Here is a 21,787-nt window from a genome sequence, read left to right on the forward strand (position 1 = left end):
CTCCCTTCTTCCTGCCCCCTAGGGCCAATGGGAAGCCTCCTCCCTTCTTCCTACCTGTGGGAGGAGAAAGCCTCTGATTGGCCGGTGGGGCAGGAAGAAGAGGGGCATCTCATAGCCGTGGGGTGCTGGCAGTGTCCAGGCTCGTGGCCGCACGGGCTGGAAGTGCTGAAATTAGACACAGGGGCCAGCCACAAATAAAAGAGGCCAGCCCCTGGGAACCGCGATAGAGTAGGGATTCCCCAAAGCAGCAGTGAATCGCAAGAACGAAGAGTCCGATTGCTCCGGATTCTACCCCCCCCCCCCCCCGCATGCAACAATGAGCGCGGCAGAACCGCGTTTAAAGTAAAAGTGGCACTCAGCCACGCTGATTAACGATGGGCAACTAGAGCTCCCAGTGACCGTAAAAGCAGGCAGATGGGGGTCAGCGGGAGCCTAGGGATATCCCAACAGCCGAGGCTTGAGTGCTGTGGCATATTTTTCTAAAATAAATGTTTGCTGATTCAGTGCGGCTGAGAAGGCAGCCGCAGCACTAGGAAATCTGCCACTGCGAAATTAAAGAGGAACACAGCTTTGGGGCTGTACGCAAAATGTGTGTGAGAGACAGAGACTGGGCAGGTAGGTGACTGGGGTGAGTGTGTGAGAGACAGAGACTGGGCAGGGAGGTGAGTTTGTGAGAGGTTCAGCAGGTCTGGATACGCATCCCAAAGCAGATCCCACCCCAATCGCTTCCTCGTACCCTTAGGGAGGACTCGGAGGGGCAATTACATTCCAGGGGGAGTGTACTCAGGAAGTGTGTACTCAGCGGCTGTGATGAAAGGGGGGGAAGTGTGTACTCAGCGGCTGTGATGAAAGGGGGCTCCAGGACAGGTATCAACGAGAGGTCTATCTAGTTGCCATGTGGGAGACTGAGCAGGTCCAGATAGGGGTCCCAAAGCAGATCCCACATCCCACCCAAAATCTCAAAGCCCTCCTGGGAGAGTTGGACATGCTCAACTTGGAAGTCCGGAAGTCGGGATGTCCAACATTGGGGACGTCCAGACTCAGGACGTCCGGAAGTAGGGACGTCTAGAGGGGACATCCATCATTGGGGATGTCCAACCTAGGGACATCCAGAGTCGGGATGTCCGGAAGTGGGGGATGTCCAACATTGGGGACGTCCAGAGTCGGACGTCCAACCTGGGGTCGTCCAACATTGGGGACATCCAGATTTGGATGCCCAACCTGGGGACGTCCAGAGTCGGATGTCCAACCTAGGGACATCCAGAGTCGGGATGTCCGGAAGTGGGGATGTCCAACATTGGGGACGTCCAGAGTCGGATGTCCAACCTGGGGTCGTCCAACATTGGGGACATCCAGATTTGGATGTCCAACCTGGGGACGTCCAGAGTTGGATGTCCAACCTGGCGACGTCCAGAGTCGGGACATCCAAGTTGTTCTCGCCCAGCAGGGTAGCTTTGAGCCTGTTTGAAATTTGGGGTGGGATGTGGAATCTGCTTTGGTGGCTACAAAGATCTCTTGCGCCTTCCTGTCCTGGGCTCCCTTCCAACACAGCCGCTGCCTTCCTGAGTACAATGCCCCTAGAATTTAATTGTTCCTCTGAGTCCTCCTAAGGGTATGAGGAAGCGATTTTTTTTTTTTGATTTTTTTTTTATTGAATTTTAATTTTACACAATTTATACATTGTGACAATAGATAAGTGGTATCCAGTTGTAAATAACATAAGCAATATTTCAATTTACATTTTTCCATAATATTTTCTTTTTTTTTTTATTATCTCTTTATTACTTTTTAATGAATTACAAATAAGGATTACATACCTTACAATTCAGGTACAGCACATTACAGAACTGCAATATAACAACTTTAATTTTCCATAAAGCAGTTAAAAAAGGAAAAAAGAAAATACACCTAATAGCACATTGCAGTAAGTTTGTGTATTTCACCTTCAATATACTATGAAATTAGAAAGAGCCTAATTATGGAAAAACATGGGAGCATTATTAATAATGTGTTCCTTATAATATAAGTATACAATCCCGAAAAGAGTGCAAGAAGCAATATAGGTCCAATACTTTCTAATCCAAAATGTATTTATTTTAATTTTTAAAAGTTCAAGGAGGCCACTCCAATTATCAAAACATATACAAGTGACTGCTTCAGGGTCCCCCGACACGGACCCCGTGTTTCGCCCGAAGGCTGCGTCGGGAGGGACAGTCTGTGAAGTTAACGAAAGCTACAAAAGACAACAATACGTCAGTATTAAGAAAGGACCAAGTTAAGGGTACAGAGTATATCTAAAAGCGCCGAAACACATACCTTAAAGACAGCTGAGGAATTCATACAGCTTAAACGGCAGGGAGGGCGGGCGGTCAGACTAAACACAGCGTTTTTAAAAAGGAGGTTTTGGCGCGGTTTTGAACCGCCAATCACAACGCAAGGCAGCTAACCAATCAAACAGGAGCAACTCCGCATTAACGAAATGGATACAGAATTATGTCACACTGGTTACAAAAAGTACTGCCACTCAATTTCGTTGTTCAATCCTGCTGGATGCAGGCTATTAAGTGTAATTTTCCTTTACGTTTCTCTTTCTGTCGGGGGAAAAATTTAAGAAACATGCTTGTCCACTCACATTTCCAATCTACTCTCCCTCAGAATTCAGGAACCTTTTCTGGCCATCAACCCTGTGGACAATGCTCAGTGTGTCCCTTTGTTATCTCTACTAATAGCTTCGAACATCCCATTACACATAAAAAATTTACTCTAAAATTTTCTACCACCTGTCATTCACGAGGAGTAATCTATGTGATCTTGTGTCCTTGTCCAAAACTGTACGTGGGTAAAACTACTAGACAGATACGTACTCGTATCATTGAACATCGGTCGAATATCCGTACTGGCCGAGACACTGCCCCTGTAGTTTCTCATTGGCAACAAGCAGGACACACTGAGGATGACTTAAAGTTCCTTGTAATTGATTTACTTCTCCCACCAAGCCGGGGCGGGAACTTTTCAGAAATCCTTACCCGTAGAGAGCAGAAATGGATATTTACACTTAATAGCCTGCATCCAGCAGGATTGAACAACGAAATTGAGTGGCAGTACTTTTTGTAACCAGTGTGACATAATTCTGTATCCATTTCGTTAATGCGGAGTTGCTCCTGTTTGATTGGTTAGCTGCCTTGCGTTGTGATTGGCGGTTCAAAACCGCGCCAAAACCTCCTTTTTAAAAACGCTGTATTTAGTCTGACCGCCCGCCCTCCCTGCCGTTTAAGCTGTATGAATTCCTCAGCTGTCTTTAAGGTATGTGTTTCGGCGCTTTTAGATATACTCTGTACCCTTAAATTGGTCCTTTCTTAATACTGACGTATTGTTGTCTTTTGTAGCTTTCGTTAACTTCACAGACTGTCCCTCCCGACGCAGCCTTCGGGCGAAACACGGGGTCCGTGTCGGGGGACCCTGAAGCAGTCTATCACTTGTATATGTTTTGATATTTGGAGTGGCCTCCTTGAACTTTTAAAAATTAAAATAAATACATTTTGGATTAGAAAGTATTGGACCTATATTGCTTCTTGCACTCTTTTCGGGATTGTATACTATTTGCTGAGTGCAGTTTGCTCCCTTCTTATAATTGGATATCTCCTTATAATATAAGTGAAATATAAGGGTGGTTGGGTTATTTCAATTTAATTACCAGAAGTCTCAGGTTGTTTGGGTTATTTCCTTTTTTGAATCTAGAAATATCTCCTACTGATCTGGCTCCAAAAAAATATACCTTGTATTATTTAACGTTAAAACACACTTACAGGGAAATTTTATTAATATTTGTGCACCTAAGGAGCGGGCTCTAGGACATAAATTCAGAAATTTCTTCCTACGTATCTGAGTTGATCTAATAATATCCGGGTACATCCATATCTTTTCTCCCAAGTACATTTTGTCTCTATTTTTATAGAAGCTTTTTAATACATTATCTCTTTCAACCAATGTACTAAATGTTACTAATAATATTCCCCTCCTCTCAATCTGTTCCTCCTGAGAGGTTTCTAAAAAAGCAGATAGATCTTCTAATGGGGACAGTGTCTCTAAATTTTGTCTAACCAATTCTCCATCTGTTTTCCTATCTCCTCTCTTATTTACTTCTGGTAGAAAAAATATTTTTGAAATTGAGGGTAGATTAATAGAGGAAAAAGATAAAACCTGTTTTAAATATTTATTAAATTGCTCCTTGGGTGAAATTATTTTGCACTTAGGAAAATTCATCAATCTTAGATTATTTTATCTAAGATTGTTTTTCAGATTTTCAATTGTTTTATCTGTCCTTAGTTCCCCCTGAATTAGGCCATCCTGTACCCCTTTCATCTGCAAAACCTTACTATCCAATTCCTGTAACTTATTAAAGTTTGCTAAAACCACCGGATTTACAACAATGGATTGATCCTGGAAGCTTTGAAACGCTTGTGTCAGTGATACTATAGCTTTCTCAATCACAGATACAGCATTCCATAAAACATCCAAAGTCACTGTATCTGGTTTATTTAGCAATGTAATCTGTGGTATATTTGCTGGTAACCTCTGAAAACTATTTTCTGAAATGCCCAAATCAGTCTGTTCTCTTCCTTCCGTGGACAGTTGAGGAGAACAACGTGTTCCCTTCGCAATCCCGATGTTTATTTCCTTCAAGGCATGCAGTACACTGTCACCTTGAATTTGCCCAGACATTTTAACAGAAAGTCCTCCTTCGACCGTTTCCTCCCTCTGGGACAACATCGGACCCAGGGAGTCCACAGAACCTGCTGTTCTGTCATGAGCTGGTGGGGAGGGAGTCTCTGGTGCTCCAGGGCTCAGAGATGTCTCATCGAGGGGGTTCAGGTAACTGCTCCTGTTCCATCTTCCCAACCGACTCTCCTGGAGAAGCCCCTACCGCGGGGTAGAACTCTCTAAGCGTCGCCTGCCCTTGGGTCGGCACACGTGGAGTCGAGGATCCCTTGCGTACTTTCCCCTTTCTTTTAGAATGCGGCATTAATAATTTCAAGAAAAACTTATTGCAAACAAAACTTAAAGGGTTCTACTCACCCTACCCTTTAAAATAGAACAATAGGCTCTTTCTCTGAGGGACTGAGCTTCGTGAGGATTCAGATGATAGAAGTTATAGCGATTTCCTTCTCGGTCACTTTTCTCAAACAAAGCCACGCGCCGGTGTCAACTGCGCTCCGCTGTAAGCCAGATTTTATAGGCAGTGTCCCGATGCAGAGTGGATATGACGTCACGCCCCTCCTCCACAGCTCCGGGATCAAGTGAGTCAGATTTTCTTGACTTTTACCGGAAAAGGATAGCCGGGTTGGAAATCCTTCCTTGCCTCCTCACGAGCAGGTCAGTCCCTCCATAATATTTTCTATAATACCACTGTGCAAAAGGAAATTAAGTGGGGGTTGTGTGCTTAAAGAACTATAAAGTGAATGTTATCTCTAAACAATAATAGGAATTCCAGGCGACCGGATGAAACCCTTACTCATTGCCATTCTGTACCGTATGGATTGGTTCAGGGTGAGAACTAAGAAAAAAACGGAGCTGTGATGGCTCAAAGAACACATAGGAAAAACTTTGATATTTAATAATACATTTACAGGGATATCTTAAAGTGAACTTTGAACTTTTTTTTTTTTTTAATTCTTTATTTATGTTATTTTCATTTCACATATACAGGAAAACATAAACAATTCAGATCATAACAAATCCATCGATAATTCTCAAAAGTAATTTCAATTAAGAAATCCATCTTAAATTGTGCATCTGAACTCCTAAAACAAAATATCAACTTTCATTAGGACAAAAAAAAAGAGGCTGATTTAGGAACTAAAGTAAGATATGGAGATATTTATCTGAGAATATAATAATAAGTAAACCATAACCTAGTCAATTGGACTACTTACATACATATGGCCCTGTTAAGTTACTCACTATTTGGTATTACATTTGAAGGAGATGACTCTGCTATAGGTACTACTGCTGAAACCATAGATTGTTGGGCCTCTATGAATTGTTGAATCTGATCTATCTGAAAAAATATTATGCATGTTCTCCCTTCTTTACTTCACACCTACAAGGATACCGTAAAAAGAATGTAAATCCCAGTGAAATCATCTGTTGCCGTAAGGCTAGAAATTCTCTTCGCCTGATTCTAGTGATTGGCGCTAGATCCGGATACAATTTTACTACTTGGCCATGAAAGCTTGTAGGAAATTTCTTAAAATATGTTTTCATTATACTGTTTATATCTTTAGTTGTTATAAATGATACAATCAGTGTATTCCTATGCAGGACATCTAAATTTGAATCTTCTTTGAATACATTTACAGGGATATCTTAAAGTGAACTTTGAACATTTTAACACAGCTTCCTCTCTCATCTCCAGGAATTTCTTTTCTCCTCTCTTGGGTAGGCCTCGTGATATCAGGAAACATCCATATCTTTTGTCCCCGAAACAGTTCTTGGCTATTGCGAAAAAACAATCTCATAATATTATTTTTCTCTGAAGTAAATGCAGATGTTACTAATAATATTCCTCTCGTAGTAATTTCTTCATTACTACTTAACTCTAGTAATGCTGAAACATTCAATTGCTGTTGTCGCTGCTGTTCTCTATTTCTCTGTGGTAAGAAATATGCTCTAGTTATCAGAGGGGCTGCTTCTTGCGGAATCTTTAAAATCTTATTCAAATATTCTTTAAATAGATCCAAAGGTGCAACATGATCTATTCGTGGAAAATTCGTTACTCTTACATTTAAACTCCTCAAGGAGTTTTCAATGTTTTCTAGTCTCTTATCTTGTATTATTTCCTTCTGAGACATCCTCTGATGATGATTTTCTATAGTTTTAATCTTTTCTTCCACAGTTCCAATCTTTCTTTCTTGAACTTGCAATTTTCCTTCATTCTCAACTGAGTTTTTCGCAACCACAGATAGTGTTTTAGAAAAATTTACAATAGCACTCTCAATTGCTGCTAGTGCTTCCCATATTTGCTTCATTTGTAATTGCTTCTGGTCTAACCAAAAAGGGAGTTAAAGGTTGAGGTAACTCACCCCTATCCACGGTCCCGGTTACAGAGTCCCTTCCATGTTCCCGCAACATGTTTATTGGAGGGCGTGTTCAAGATGGTGACTGCATGAGATGCTGTTGAAGGAGCTGCGAGTCATCCTCTAGAAATTTTGCCTATATTGCCTAAAGAATGCCTCATACCAAATGCAAGGCTCGTCTTCGAGAGAGCCTAGCGAATTCAGATTCAGAAGATTTGAAACAAACAACTATTTCTACCTTCTACGCGTCAACCCCGAAAGAGCTGGGAGCGAGAGCCGCGGGAGGCCTGGGTGGAGAGCGAACGCCCATGCCTCAGGCTAAAGAGATTTTGCTTAGTCCCGGCGAGCCAGAGACGCCGTCCCATCCTCAGCGTCAGAGGTCAGTGGTAAGAGGCGGAGTTGAAAGAGCTGCTGCAAGATTTTGGAGAGAAAAGATCTTGCCGGGAAGGAATAGTTGCAGCAGAAACTGGTGAAAGCCCAACACTGGGAACACACATACCTGCCGCTTTGGAGGCCGATGAGCTTGCGGAATTGCGATTTTTTTTTTTAATGGAAAAGAACGATTCAGAAATTTTAAAAAAATAAATTAAAGACATTCGCGACTTTCAATATTTTTTCAAAAGTTGGCCATCTTTTCAAATCTGTACCCATGGGGAAGTGTTGGACATTTCCTGTCTGTTCTCTCTGCTTGGAATCTGCAGTTCTCACCCAGGTCCAGTTAATGCGGGCGCTTTCAGCCTGGGGTTTGAGATTTGGGGGTGGGATCTACTATGGGACCCCTCACCAGACGTGCTGAATCTCCCACATGGAGGCTACAAAGACCTTTAGCTGCTACCTGTCCTGGGCCTCCTTCCATCACAGCCGCTGCCCTCCTGAATACACTGCCCCTAGAATGTAATTGCACCTCCCTAAGGGAAAGAGGAAGCGATTTAGTTTTTTTTTTAATCGAAAAGACCGATAGCAGCGAGAGGCATATCTAGCCGACATGTGGGAGGTTCAGCAGGTCTGGATAGGCATCCCAAAACAGATCCCACACCCCACCCCAATCGCTTCCTTGTACCCTTAGGGAGAACTCAGAGGGGCAATTACATTCCAGGGGGAGTGTACTCAGGAAGTGTGTACTCAGCGGCTGTGATGGAAGGGGGCCCAGGACAGGTATCAGAGCGAGGTCTATCTAGCCGCCATGTGGGAGGTTGAGCAGGTCCAGATAGGGGTCCCAAATCAGATCCCACATCCCACCCCAAATCTCAAACCCCTCCTGGGAGAGTTGGACGTGCTCAACTTGGACATCTGGAAGTCAGGACGTCCAACATTGGGGACGACCAGAGTCGGACGTCCAACCTGGGGACGTCCAGAAGTCGGGACGTCCAACTTGGGGACTTCCAACATTGTGGACGTCCAACATTGGGGATGTCCAGAGTTGAACGTCCAACCTGGGGTCATCCAGAGTCGGACATCTAACATTGGGGACATCCAACATTGGGGTCGTCCAGAGTCGGACGTCCAACCTGGGGTCATCTAGAGTCGGACGTCCGGAAGTGGGGATGTCCAGATTCAGGACATCCGGAAGTGGGGACATCCAACATTGGGAACGTCCAAAGAAGGGACGCCCAACCTGGGGAAGTCTAACATTGGGGACATCCAGAGTTGGACGTCCAACCTGGGGATGTCCAACCTGGGGATGTCCAGAGTCGGGACGTCCAAGTTGTTCTCGCCCAGCAGGGCAGCTTTGAGCCTGTTTCAAATTTGGGGTGGGATGTGGAATCTGCTTTGGCGGCTACAAAGACCTCTTACGCCTTCCTGTCCTGGGCTCCCTTCCAACACAGCCGCTGCCTTTCTGAGTACACTTCCCCTAAAATGTAATTGCTCCTCCAAGTCCTCCTAAGGGTATGAGGAAGCGATTTTTTTTTTAATGGAAAAGAACGATTCAGAAATTTTTAAAAAATAAATTAAAAACATCTGCAACTTTCAATATTTTTTCAAAAGCTGGCCATCTTTTCAAAACTGTACCCATGGGAAAGTGTTGGACATTTCCTGTCTGTTCGCTCTGTTGGGAATCTGCAGTTCTTACCCAGGGCCAGTTAATGCAGGCACTTTCAGCCTGGGGTTTGAGATTTGGGGGTGGGATCTGCTTTGGGACCCCTATCCATGAAGGAGAAGATTTAGAGTTTGACATCATCAGCAATGACAATGACACCTTTACAGTGAAATACACACCACAGCAACGTCTAACCCCAGGACTCCATGTACCAGAATAACCTGCTTCACAAAGGGTCTGCTGCCTGCACTAAAGCTTATGAATAGGATAGAGAAACTGCACACTGTTCTTATTGTCTTTTAGTAATGCTGATAGATTTCACTTATGCTTGCCAAACTAGTGACCTTGTTGAGTATATAGAACTAACCAGAACAAAGGACGCTTTGGGGCGGATTTTAAAAGCCCTGCTCGCGTTAATCCGCCCGGATTTACGCGAGCAGGGCCTTGCGCGCCGGCGCGCCTATTTTCCATAGGCCTGCCGGCGCGCGCAGAGCCCCAGGACTCGCGTAAGTCCCGGGGTTTTTTGTTGGGGGCATGTCAGGGGGCGGGGCCGATCGACGCGGCGTTTTGGGGGCGGGATGCGGCGTTTCGGGGGCGGGCCCGGGGGCGTGGTTTCGGCCCAGGAACAGATGGACAAATTCAGAGAAGAATTGAAACAATTCAAACTCACCAAGTTCACACGGGATGAAGGTGACTATAAGAAGGGGAACGTATATCTCTGGATGTCAAGCCAGAGATATCGGAAACCCAAAGTGACCTTTGCAGGTTCCTCCGATGATTCGTCAGAGGAAGATCAGAGAACAAGGAAACGCACCACTGATAGACCCGGAGAAGATCAAGGTGCAGAAACAGATACTCATTTTTTAGGGCAAGCCACAGGCCGCAAAGACGACAAACGAATAAAGGACAATCAAAGCAACACAAGACGGCTATATGGCCGCACCAGACAAACCAGGAACAAACAACAGGAGCCCTGGTAGAAGGGGTCATCAATATATCCTCCACACCACTGACAGCAGCACAGGAGTCAGTATTAAACAAGGGCTTGTCATTTGCCCCAGTGAATCAATATACAGCTTTTGAGGGTGAAAAATTTCTGCACAGATTTATCAGACAACTTCAACTGAAACTGTTTTTGCACACACTGACAGGCACATCCAACAAGGGGAGGAACTGACCCCGCGATCAACATGGGTACCACCGGGACCCATAGACCCAGTGATTTACACATTTGCAGAGGTGGTAAGACAAGACAGTTTCAATAAAGTAGTCCATCACCCACCGCGACAACATAATTTAACAATAGCTAGGTTGAGAGAACGTTGCCCAAATCTTTTCTTGGAGTGAGTGTCCTCACTCCGACGGCCAGCAAATCTTCACTAGAGACCACTGTTCTTTCCGTAGGTCTCATGTTGAATGTGAAAGTGGCCCACAACCCCCTACGCTCATACCTAATCCCCACCTCGAGTTACTAGGTGGCCCTCCCATAGGGATACAAATACCTGTCTAGGGCATAGGCATTATAGGACGGCTCGCTCTCTCTCTCTCTCTCATATATATACTGAAACGGGCTGTCTGGGAATATCGTGAACCGCGATACTCCTTTACCGGCCTGTATCGCGAATGAAAGGGTTGTAGCTATTGGCCGCGTTAGGAGCCGCGCTACCACTGCGGCCGTTTCGCCGCACACGATAACTTTACATAAACTCCACCCCCCTGAATACTAAATTAAGAATTTGCATTCGCAAATCACGTTAACGGCTGTTAGCGCGAATTTATCTCCTGCGGTAACTCCTTAGAAAATGACCCCCTTAGTTGGCTAACTCAACTCCTCCCAGTTATGTCCCTAGAGCACCCCTAACTTATTAGCTGGCTAGAATGTAATCAAATACAGTACTGTGTGTGCCAAAATATTAATTTTGCCACCTAATTTCTGAATTAGCTGGCTAGATGCTTTTGAATATGGACCTCAAAAAGAACATTTCAAAGAAGAACAAGGGTATTCAGTAAACATAAGAACATGCCATACTGGGTCAGACCAAGGGTCCATCAAGCCCAGCATCCTGTTTCCAACAGTGGGCAATCCAGGCCATAAGAATCTGGCAACTGCCCAAAAATTAAGTCTATTCCATGTTACCGTTGCTAGTAAAAGCAGTGGCTATTTTCTAAGTCAACTTAATTAATAGCAGGTAATGGACTTCTCCTCCAAGAACTTATCCAATCCTTTTTTAAACACAGCTACACTAACTGCACTAACCACATCCTCTGGCAACAAATTCCAGAGTTTAAATGTGCATTGAGTAAAAAAGAACTTTCTCCGATTAGTTTTAAATGTGCCACATGCTAACTTCATGGAGGGCCACCTAGTCTTTCTAATATCCGAAAGAGTAAATAACCGATTCACATCTACCCGTTCTAGACCTCTCATGATTTTAAACACCTCTATCATGTCCCCCCTCAGCCGTCTCTTCTCCAAGCTGAAAAGTCCTAACCTCTTTAGTCTTTCCTCATAGGGGAGCTGTTCCATTCCCCTTATCATTTTGGTAGCCCTTCTCTGTACCTTCTCCATTGCAATTATATCTTTTTTGAGATGCGGCGACCAGAATTGTACACAGTATTCAAGGTGTGGTCTCACCATGGAGCGATATAGAGGCATTATGGCATGTTCCGTTTTATTCATCATTCCCTTTCTAATAATTCCCAACATACTGTTTGCTTTTATGACTGCCGCAGCACACTGAACCAACGATTTCAATGTGTTATCCACTATGACGCCTGGATCTCTTTCTTGGGTTGTAGCACCTAATATGGAACCCAACATTGTGTAATTATAGCATGGGTTATTTTTCTCTATACCTTCATTAGATTACCCCATAGACTGTAATAAGATAGTAAAAAGAGAATCCTAAGCATGCACAAGGAGGAGAGATGTTTGGCTGTGACTTAATAACCGCTGCAGCACAATATTTTTAAATAGTGTGTTAAAGAATCGTTTAATAATAGAATTTTTAAAATGAACGAATGGCCTTAAGAGGTGCTACTATAGAACAGTTAGTGGAAGATTACAAAATAATTTGCAATCAACAAACTTTTCTCACAATAAAACATCAACCAGAGTTCACTAAATAGTGCCCTGGGTGCTAATGCGATCTAGCAATAGTCTGGAACATTGCACTCCCCTTCCCCATAGTCCTTTGTTAACCTTTTCAGGTGGTTAGGCCTCTTTGAATCATAAACTGGAGTGTATGTAATTACATCTTCAAGGGAGAACTTGATGGTTTTGGAAAATGCTTATCATATTTCATTTGTCGCAGAGTTTCATAGACGTAAACTGTGAGATCTGGAAACGTCTTGAGAAAATATTGACAGGGGTCACCAATGATCTTCTTTATTCTGGAAGAAAAGAACAACAATTTAGTATATATGGTTGCTTTTCCCCACATAGAAAATTTAATTTGCATCTGTTTGGATGCCGAGGAAAACAACAAATACTAAACATTAGTCGCATAATCACAATCAAAATTTCTTATATAAGATAAGATAGGATATATTTATTTATTTATTTATTTGTTTGCTTTTATATACCGACATTCGTTGGGGTACATCACATCGGTTCACATTATAACTGGAAAGAGGCAAGACGGGAGTCGTACCATTTTACATTGTAACATTAGAACATGTGTAGGAACAGTTTAACAATGAAACACAAGCTAACAGTTTAACAGAGAAACGTATATAAGCTTACCACTATCAACATTAAACTCACTTCAGGTGGCACAAAATGCAGTAGCACGTGTGTAGGTCCCTATAAGATGCAGTGACCACGTTTCCCATCTTGCAAGCACTACACTGGCTACACGTTCAAAGATGTGCTTAGTTCAAGTTTATGATATTGATTCACAAGGCATTAAATGCCTTAGTACTAGCCAGCATTGGAGAAATGTTAAAGACCTATGTTCCGTCGCATCCACAGATCAGGACAAAATTAGTTAGATATCCCATCATTTATGTGAAACACACTAGTGAACATTCTCAGTAGCAGATCCCACAATCTGAGACACACTCCCCGATAAATTATGGACAGACAGCTGTCATAGGACATTCAGGAGGAAGTTAAAGATCTTAAAGCTGAATTTTAAAAAGCCAGGCACATGCCAAAATGGCATCGGGGAAAAAAAGGTGCAGAATGTGTGAGGGGCATGGGCATTCCGGGGCAGGGGCAGCAGATGCGTACTCAAGTACCTACGTGCCTGAATGCGTGCTCCGGTCTAGTGCTGCGTAAATTTACTTCTGCTATGGATGAGGTGTAAGTTTGAATTATTAAATGTACAGGTATCTAGGAAGTGTTTGAGGGGTCTAGGTTAACTTGGGGGACTTTACACTGCTGGGCATGCAGAAGCTTAAAATCAGACAAACATATATGCGTGCCTAGGCTATTTTATAATTTGTGCACGCATGTTATAAAATTGCCACTTCTCTGGGTGCGAAGCTGATGCATCAGTTTGAAAGTTACCATCCTTGTGTTTAAGCAGGTGTAACCCCCTACCACAGTACAAAAAATGATTGGAGGTTTTCCCCTTTTTGGAAAGGGTCCATCTCCCAAATGTGTTTACTGGGTTCCAACCGAGGAGTTATGCAGATGGTGAAGTGGCCCCTTATGGATTCAGCAGGAGCAGATTTCCATTCTCTAGACTGGTTATGGAGAATCACCATCATCCTCCCCTCCATGAACCTTGGCCGTACCTCCATTCTGTAGAGCTGGCAGCTTCAAAACATTAAGTAGAGTCTTACCACTTTTAGATGAAACACAAAGCATTAATTTTATTTCTGGTGTTAATCCAGCCACTATACACAGATAGGCTGAGGCAGTGTCCTGCTTCTAGAGTGTATGTATATGTTTCTTTATTATGCTGCCACCCAATGTCATTTTGTGATATTACACAGCTTAGACTTTTCTACAGGGTTTTAAATTCCCTGCCCTGATTGGTTAATGTTTGAATGTTACTGAAATTCCTATTGGGTCAGTTCCTGTTTGCTCTATCGCCCCTCTATGCCTTTTTCTTCTTCCTATTGGTCTCTTGACCCAAGAAAGGCCTGAGACAGTTTATTTCCTAAGAGTCTTTCAGTTGAAAGAAGGCTCTTGGCAGGCTAACAGCTTGTTCTCATCCTCTTTCAGGCTCTGAGAAGCATCATCCTTTAACCTCTTATGTACTATTAACCCTCAGCTACTGTCAGCTTTCAGAGAAACCTATTACAGCTGTATCAGTCTCATCAACCTGTTTGGCTATTCTTGGGACCTTCTCATCTACTGTGAGTGTTGAAATAAACATTCAAATACATGTTTTTGGTAACCAAGTTTATCTGATATCTGCAGTCGGGGTAGAGGTTTAACTGGCTGTCTAGGGGTTCAAGCTAGGCATCAAATGCCAAGGGCAGTACAGGTAAAAAATATAAATACTGCATACACAGAATCCATGGGAATAACCTCTGTCAGAGTAAATCTTCACAAGTACAACGGGTATTCCAAAAGTATTAGCATACCAGATTCTCAGCCTTCATGTTTACATTCTTTTGAAGGTGCAGTCTCCACAGTATTCCAAGTGAGGTCTCACCAGGGACCTATACAGGGGCAATATCACCTCCCTTTTTCTGCTGACCGTCCTTCTCCCTATGTAGCCAAGCGTCTTTCTGGCTTTTACCATCACTTTATCCACTTATTTGGCCACTTTAAGATCATCAGGTACAATTATCCCAAGATCCCACTCTTTCTTGTGCTTAGAATAATTTTACCTCCAATACTGTATCTTTCCCTTGGGTTCTGCTGTAGCTGTGATTCCAGGACTTGGACTCACTCAGCTGAGGATAGCATAAGGGTGTACAAGTCAGGGTTCTGAGACCAGGGGCGGATTGTGGGAAAAGAGTGGCCCGGGGGATTTTTCTCCATACTGGCCCATGGGTACCCAATTACACATACAATTTGGTGAGTCTCGAAATACAGAATAAAGGGACCATAAAATATACTCAGAAATGCACAAACAAACTGAACTGGAAATCACAAGTTAGACTGTATGTAATGCAGCAATGGAAAAACCAGAAAATACCATCATTCCTCATAAAACATCAAAAATAAAATCAAGAACTATAAAACATCACAATAGGAAAATCATACTAAAAATATATATTTCAAAACTGCTGATGAATAGAACCTCCAGTAATTTATCTCAGGGAAATTTTCAAAAATTTGCATATAACACCAATAAATTATTTCAAAAAGAGCAGACATCAAATAATATTCAATAATTAAAACTAATAAGGATTTTAAAAAGCCCCTGCTGTCCCCTTCTGTGGGAGCTCTTAATTTCCAGTCACCCTGATATCGTCGAGGATTAGGAGGTTATCCTCTCTCTCTCACACATACTCACATGTCCATTCTCTCTCACACATACACTGTCATATACATACACATTCATGCTCTTATATCCACCATAACCTCTCGCTGACACTGACACACCCTCAGGCTCTAAGACACTCTCTCCCCCTCCACACACAAACTCTTACTCCCTTGGATTTTCTCATACACACTCATGCTCTCACACTCACTGGCTCCCTCACATACACACAAACACACACACCCAGGCAAGCTCCCAGTCATTCTCACACACACACACACACACACACTGACCCCCCAGCAGGCTCCCATTAATTTTCCCACCACTCCCTTCCCATCCCCCAGGCATGCACACATTCATTCTCACACACACACAGACCCCCAGGCAGGCATCCATGTATTCACACACATACACCCCCAGGCAGACTTCCATTCATACACATGCACACACTAAAGCCAGACCCCCTCTCTTTTGCCAGCAACCTCGGAACCTCTCTCATTCCTCTGCTGCCATTGTCACTGATGCCGCATGGCTATTGGGGAGGTGCAGATTGCTGCTACTGACACTGAAGCCCATTCTGCTGCCTCCTCTGTGCAGGTCCCGTGGGTTTCCACTTCCTTCATGCTGATCTCGTACATTGTGCGATCCGCATAGAGAAAGTGCTATTCTTGCACATTCCCAAAGATTACATGTGCCAATCACTAAAAAGTAATTTATTTTTTTTTTACCTTTGCTGTCTGATCTTCCTTTTCTAATTGGTTGGTCACAGACATTTTTTTTCACCTTCCCTTTCGTATTTTTTTTGCCAATTCCTTTTATATTGTCTTTTTTTCTGTTTCTTTTCTCTCCATCTTCTTCCCTCAAACACACAGTCAGGTTCTCATTCTCACATGCATTTCTCTCTTTCACACATACACAGGCTCTCACTCACATGCTCTCTCTCATATAAAATCATTCATACATACAGTCTCTCACTGGCAAATGCTGTCTGACTCTCACATACACAGGCTCTCTCTCACTCCCACATGCTGTCTTGCTCAAGCACATGCTGTCTCTGCAAACATTCAGGTCCTCACTCTCACACACAATCTCTCAACTCATCTCATACACGCACACACACACACTCTACAGACCCTCAGCCTCTCTCACCTCTGGGCCTCCTCTTCGCGTGTCGCCACAGGATGGGCTCTGCAGCGGCCCTGATCTTCTCGGGTCGCGGCGGCCCTGCTACCGGGCCTCTTCCTCTTCTCGGCCTGTAAGCGCTACTCCTCTTCTGCACGTGCTGATGCTCCTCCTCCTCCTGCCCACGCGGCTCTGGCAACGTTTACTTCCGGGGCCGCACAGGCAGGAAGGAGGAGGAGCATCAGCGCGTTTAAACACGATCTTTTTCTTCGGGCCGTGATGACGTGAGCCTCACCATGGCCCTGCCCATCTGCCTGTCGCTGTGCCGAATGAGCCTCCCTGCGCCCGGGGGCATTGGCTCCCCTCGGGATACCACTGCTCGCAGCGCCCCAGGCCTAGGCCTAGTGCTTCCACCGGCCCTGCCGGCAGGTTTCTCTTCGGGCCGCAGCGCCAGCAGACCCTCTTCTTGTCTTTGGCCGGGAAGTTTAAAAAAAAAATAAAATCACGTGATGGGAGCGACCGGTCCACCGGGAGAAGCCTGATCCCCCGATAGGCCAATCCACCCCTGTCTGAGACTCACTGGAGTCGGGGGGGGGGGGGGGGGAAGAGTGTCAGAGCCAGAGGCAGGCGCAAAGGTAAGACAAGAGTCGGGGGGGGGGGTTAGAGTAGGGCTGGGGGGGAAGATTAGGGGAAGGGATGGGAAGGTTAGGATAGGGGGAAGGGAACGGAGGAAGGCAGTGCGGCTCGGCACGCGCAAGGTGCACAATTGTGCACCCCTTGCATGCGCCGACCCCGGATTTTATAACATGCGCGCCTGTGCACGCATGTTATAAAATTGGGTGTGCGTGTGCGCGTGCCGGGTAGTGCGCGCACCTTTTTAAAATCTACCCCAAACTTTAAAAAAAATTTCCCAAGTACCAATAACATATTTCAAAACAGTAGACACATCAAATAACACCCAATAATTAAAACAAATAAATCCCCTGCTCTCCATATCTGAAAACCTTTATGTTTTATTCACTCTGATATTGTTGTGGATTAGTGAGTGAGGTTGGAGGGATGCACAAACTTTCTTTGCTTTCATATACACACACACTAACATGCACATGTTCATTCTCTCACACATGATCACTCACACACTCACTCCCTCTCTCTTACACAACTCATGCACACATACACACACATGCTCCCTCACTTTCACACATTCACTCTCTCACACATGCTCTGTCTCTCTCACTCACATATTGATTCACTCACTCACATTAGGAAATCTCTCCTTGATGTCTTCAGCTGCTGGTGGGATGGGTTCTGCCTGGCGGCCACACCTGGATCTCTCTCTCCTTCATCAGCTGCCAATAGGATGGGCTCCACTACTGGACCCTCTGGGGGTCTCTCTCTTGCCTTCCTTTGTTCAGCTGCTAGAAGAATAAACTCTGTCAGCAGCCCCACTGAGGCCTGTCTCCTTCCTTTCTTCGGCTATGGTGGCCCTGCCAGGCCTTTCCCTCTCTTCTGCTGCTGTTGCACCACTGGGTATTTATGGCACTCTGAATGTTGACCGACCTTCTTATATCACTCCCTTCTTTAACCAAACCTCCTGGTTATGATTTCTAATCTATGGAATGGCATAGGCTGCTGTCACTCAAAGCTGAAACGTAGGTGATGTTTGAAAGCTCTTAGTCCTGTTGCATGTAAAGTTGACTTTTACTTTATTATAGTCTGTGATGTGTTTGAACCTCTTGGTGGAAAACTATCCAAGTCATGATTACCTTCCTTTTATTTAACTCTCCTTCTTATATGTAACTTTTTGCCTCTTGTTAAATGGTTTATTCAGTTAGGCCCTATGTTTAAGAACATAAGAAATTGCCATGCTGGGTCAGACCAAGGGTCCATCAAGCCCAGCATCCTGTTTCCAACAGAGGCCAAAACCAGGCCACAAGAACCTGGCATTTACCCAAACACTAAAAAGAACCCATGCTACTGATGCAATTAATAGCAGTGGCTATTCCCTAAGTATAACTGATTAATAGCCATTAATGGACTTCTCCTCCAAGAACTTATCCAAACCTTTTTTGAACCCAGCTACATTAACTGCTCTATCCGCATCCTCTGGCAACAAATTCCAGAGCTTTATTGTGCGCTGAATGAAAAAGAATTTTCTCTGATTAGTCTTAAATGTGCTACTTGCTAACTTCATGGAATGTCCCCTAGTCCTTCTATTATTCGAAAGTGTAAATAACCGAGTCACATCTACTCGTTCAAGACCTCTCATGATCTTAAAGACCTCAATCATATCCCCCCTCAGCTGTCTCTTCTCTAAGCTGAACAGCCCTAACCTCTTCAGCCTTTCCTCATAGGGGAGCTGTTCCATCCCCTTTATCATTTTGGTTGCCCTTCTCTGTACCATCTCCATCGCAACTATATATTTTTTGAGATGCGGCGACCAGAATTGTACACAGTATTCAAGGTGCGTTCTCACCATGGAGCGATACAGAGGAATTATGACATTTTCCGTTCTATTAACCATTCCCTTCCTAATAATTCCTAACATTCTATTTGCTTTTTTGACTGCTGCAGCACACTGAGCCGACGATTTTAATGTATTATCCACTATGATGCCTAGATCTTTTTCCTGGGTGGTAGCTCCTAATATGGAACCTAACATCATGTAACTACAGCAAGGGTTATTTTTCTCTATATGCAACACCTTGCACTTGTCCACATTAAATTTCATCTGCCATTTGGATACCCAATCTTCCAGTTTTGCAAGGTCCTCCTGTAATGTATCACAGTCTACTTGTGATTTAACTACTCTGAATAATTTTGTATCATTCGCAAATTTGATAACCTCACTCGTATTCCTTTCCAGATCATTTATATATATATTGAAAAGCACCGGTCCAAATACAGATCCCTGAGGCACTCCACTGTTTACCCTTTTCCACTGAGAAAATTGACCATTTAATCCTACTCTCTGTTTCCTGTCTTTTAACCAGTTTGTAATCCACGAAAGGACATCACCTCCTATCCCATGACTTTTTAGTTTTCTTAGAAGCCTCTCTTGAGGGACTTTGTCAAACGCCTTCTGAAAATCCAAATACACTACATCTACCAGTTCACCTTTATCCACATGTTTATTAACCCCTTCAAAAAATGAAGCAGATTTGTTAGGCAAGAATTCCCTTGGGTAAATCCATGTTGACTGTGTCCCATTAAATCATGTCTTTCTATATGCTCTACGATTTTGATCTTGAGAATAGTTTCCACTATTTTTCCCGGCACTGAAGTCAGGCTCATTGGTCTATAGTTACCCGGATCGCCCCTGGAGCCTTTTTTAAATATTGAGGTTACATTGGCCACCCTCCAGTCTTCAGGTACAATGGTTGATTTTAATGATAGGTTACAAATTTTAACTAATAGATTTTCTTCGGATGGATCCTTCTTCCAATTTTTGAAGGATGTTTTTTTGGCTAAAATAGCCTCTTTCACCTCACTTTTTAACCATGATGGTAATCGTTTTGCCTTCCTTCCACCTTTCTTAATGCGCCTCTAGGATTGTATTTTTAAACAATGTCCAAGCCTGTTTAAAACTTTTAACCTTTGCAGCTGCACCATTCAGTTTTTTTCTAACTATTTTACTCATTTTATCAAAGTTTCCCTTTTTAAAATTTAGTGTTAGAGCTGCAGATTTACTTATTGTCCCCCTTCCAGTTATTAGTTTAAATTTGATCATGTTATGATCACTGTTGCCAAGTGGCCCCACCACCGTTACTTCTCTCACCAAATCTTGCGTTTCACTAAGAATTAAATCTAAAATAGCTCCCTCTCTTGTTGGTTCCTGAACCAATTGCTCCATGAAGCAATCATTTATTACATCTAGGAACTTTATGTCTCTAGCAAGTCCTGATGTTACATTTACCCAGTCTATATTGGGGTAATTGAAATCTCCCATTATTATTGCACTGCCAAATGGGTTTGCTTCCCTGATTTCTCTTAGCATTTCATCATCTGTCTGACCATTTTGTCCAGGTGGACGGTAGTATACTCCTATCACTATACTCTTACCCAACACACATGGGATTTCTACCGATATAGATTCTACTGAGTATTTACTCTCTTGTATGATCTTTATCCTGTTGGACTCTATACCCTCCCGGACATAAAGTGCCACACCCCCACTAAGTTGATCCTCCCTATCATTGCAATATAATTTGTACCCTGATATAGCACTGTCCCATTGGTTATCCTCCTTCCACCAAGTCTCTGTGATGCCAATTATGTCAATCTCATCATTTGCTGCTATACACTCTAACTCTCCCATCTTACTTCTTAGACTTCTGGCATTGGCATACAGACATTTCAAAGTGTGTTTTTTGCTTGTTTTAACAACCTGCTTTTCAGTTGTTAGGGATAATTTGGAAATCATTAGCTTTGATGATATTTTTACATAGAGGCACATGAACTATGTTTCCTTTTATGGGAACCTCTCTGTTGGGATACCCTAACTCTCCTGTTTCATTAGTATCCTTCAAGGATACATTTCTCTGAACCATACACTTCTGAGTGACTATCAGCTTTCCCCCTTGTTCTAGTTTAAAAGCTGCTCTATCTCCTTTTGAAAGTTAGTGCCAGCAGCTTGGTTCCACTCTGGTTAAGGTGGAGCCCATCCTTTCGGAAAAGTCTCCCCTTTCCCCAAAAGTTTCCCCAGTTCCTTACAAAGCTGAATCCCTCTTCCCTGCACCATCGTCTCATCCACGCATTGAAACTCTGGAGCTCTGCCTCCCTCTGGGGACCTGAAGTGGAACAGGAAGCATTTCAGAGAATGCCACCCTGGAGGTTCTGGATTTCAGCTTCCTACCTAAAATCCTAAATTTGGCTTCCAGAACCTCTCTCCCACATTTTCCTATGTCGTTGGTGCCCACATGTACCACGACAGCCGGCTCCTCCCGAGCACTGTCTATAATCCTATCTAGGTGACGCGTGAGGTCTGCCACCTTTGCACCAGGCAGGCAAGTTACCAGGCGGTCCTCACGTCCACCAGCCACCCTGCTATCTACATTTCTAATAATCGAATCACCAACTATGATGGCCAGCTTAACCCTTCCCTCCTAGGCAGTAGCCCTGGGAGACTTGTCCTCAGTGCGAGAGGACAATACATCACCTGG

General features: G+C 43.7%; 1 protein-coding gene across 2 annotated transcripts in view; it reads right to left on the reverse strand.

Moving 5' to 3' along the window:
- Positions 1-11,858: 11,858 nt before the first annotated feature.
- The window catches only part of RNASEL (ribonuclease L), a 59,133-nt gene continuing 49,204 nt past the window's right edge, over positions 11,859-21,787 (reverse strand). For both annotated transcript variants that reach the window (XM_029618587.1, XM_029618588.1), the window contains exon 7: positions 11,859-12,507. In XM_029618587.1, the coding sequence (XP_029474447.1) occupies positions 12,366-12,507 (142 nt within the window). In that variant the 3' untranslated portion in view covers positions 11,859-12,365. The remainder of the gene's footprint in view (positions 12,508-21,787) is intronic.

The sequence above is a fragment of the Rhinatrema bivittatum genome, chromosome 10 (assembly GCF_901001135.1).
Source record: "Rhinatrema bivittatum chromosome 10, aRhiBiv1.1, whole genome shotgun sequence".
Classification (NCBI taxonomy): Eukaryota; Metazoa; Chordata; class Amphibia; order Gymnophiona; family Rhinatrematidae; genus Rhinatrema; species Rhinatrema bivittatum.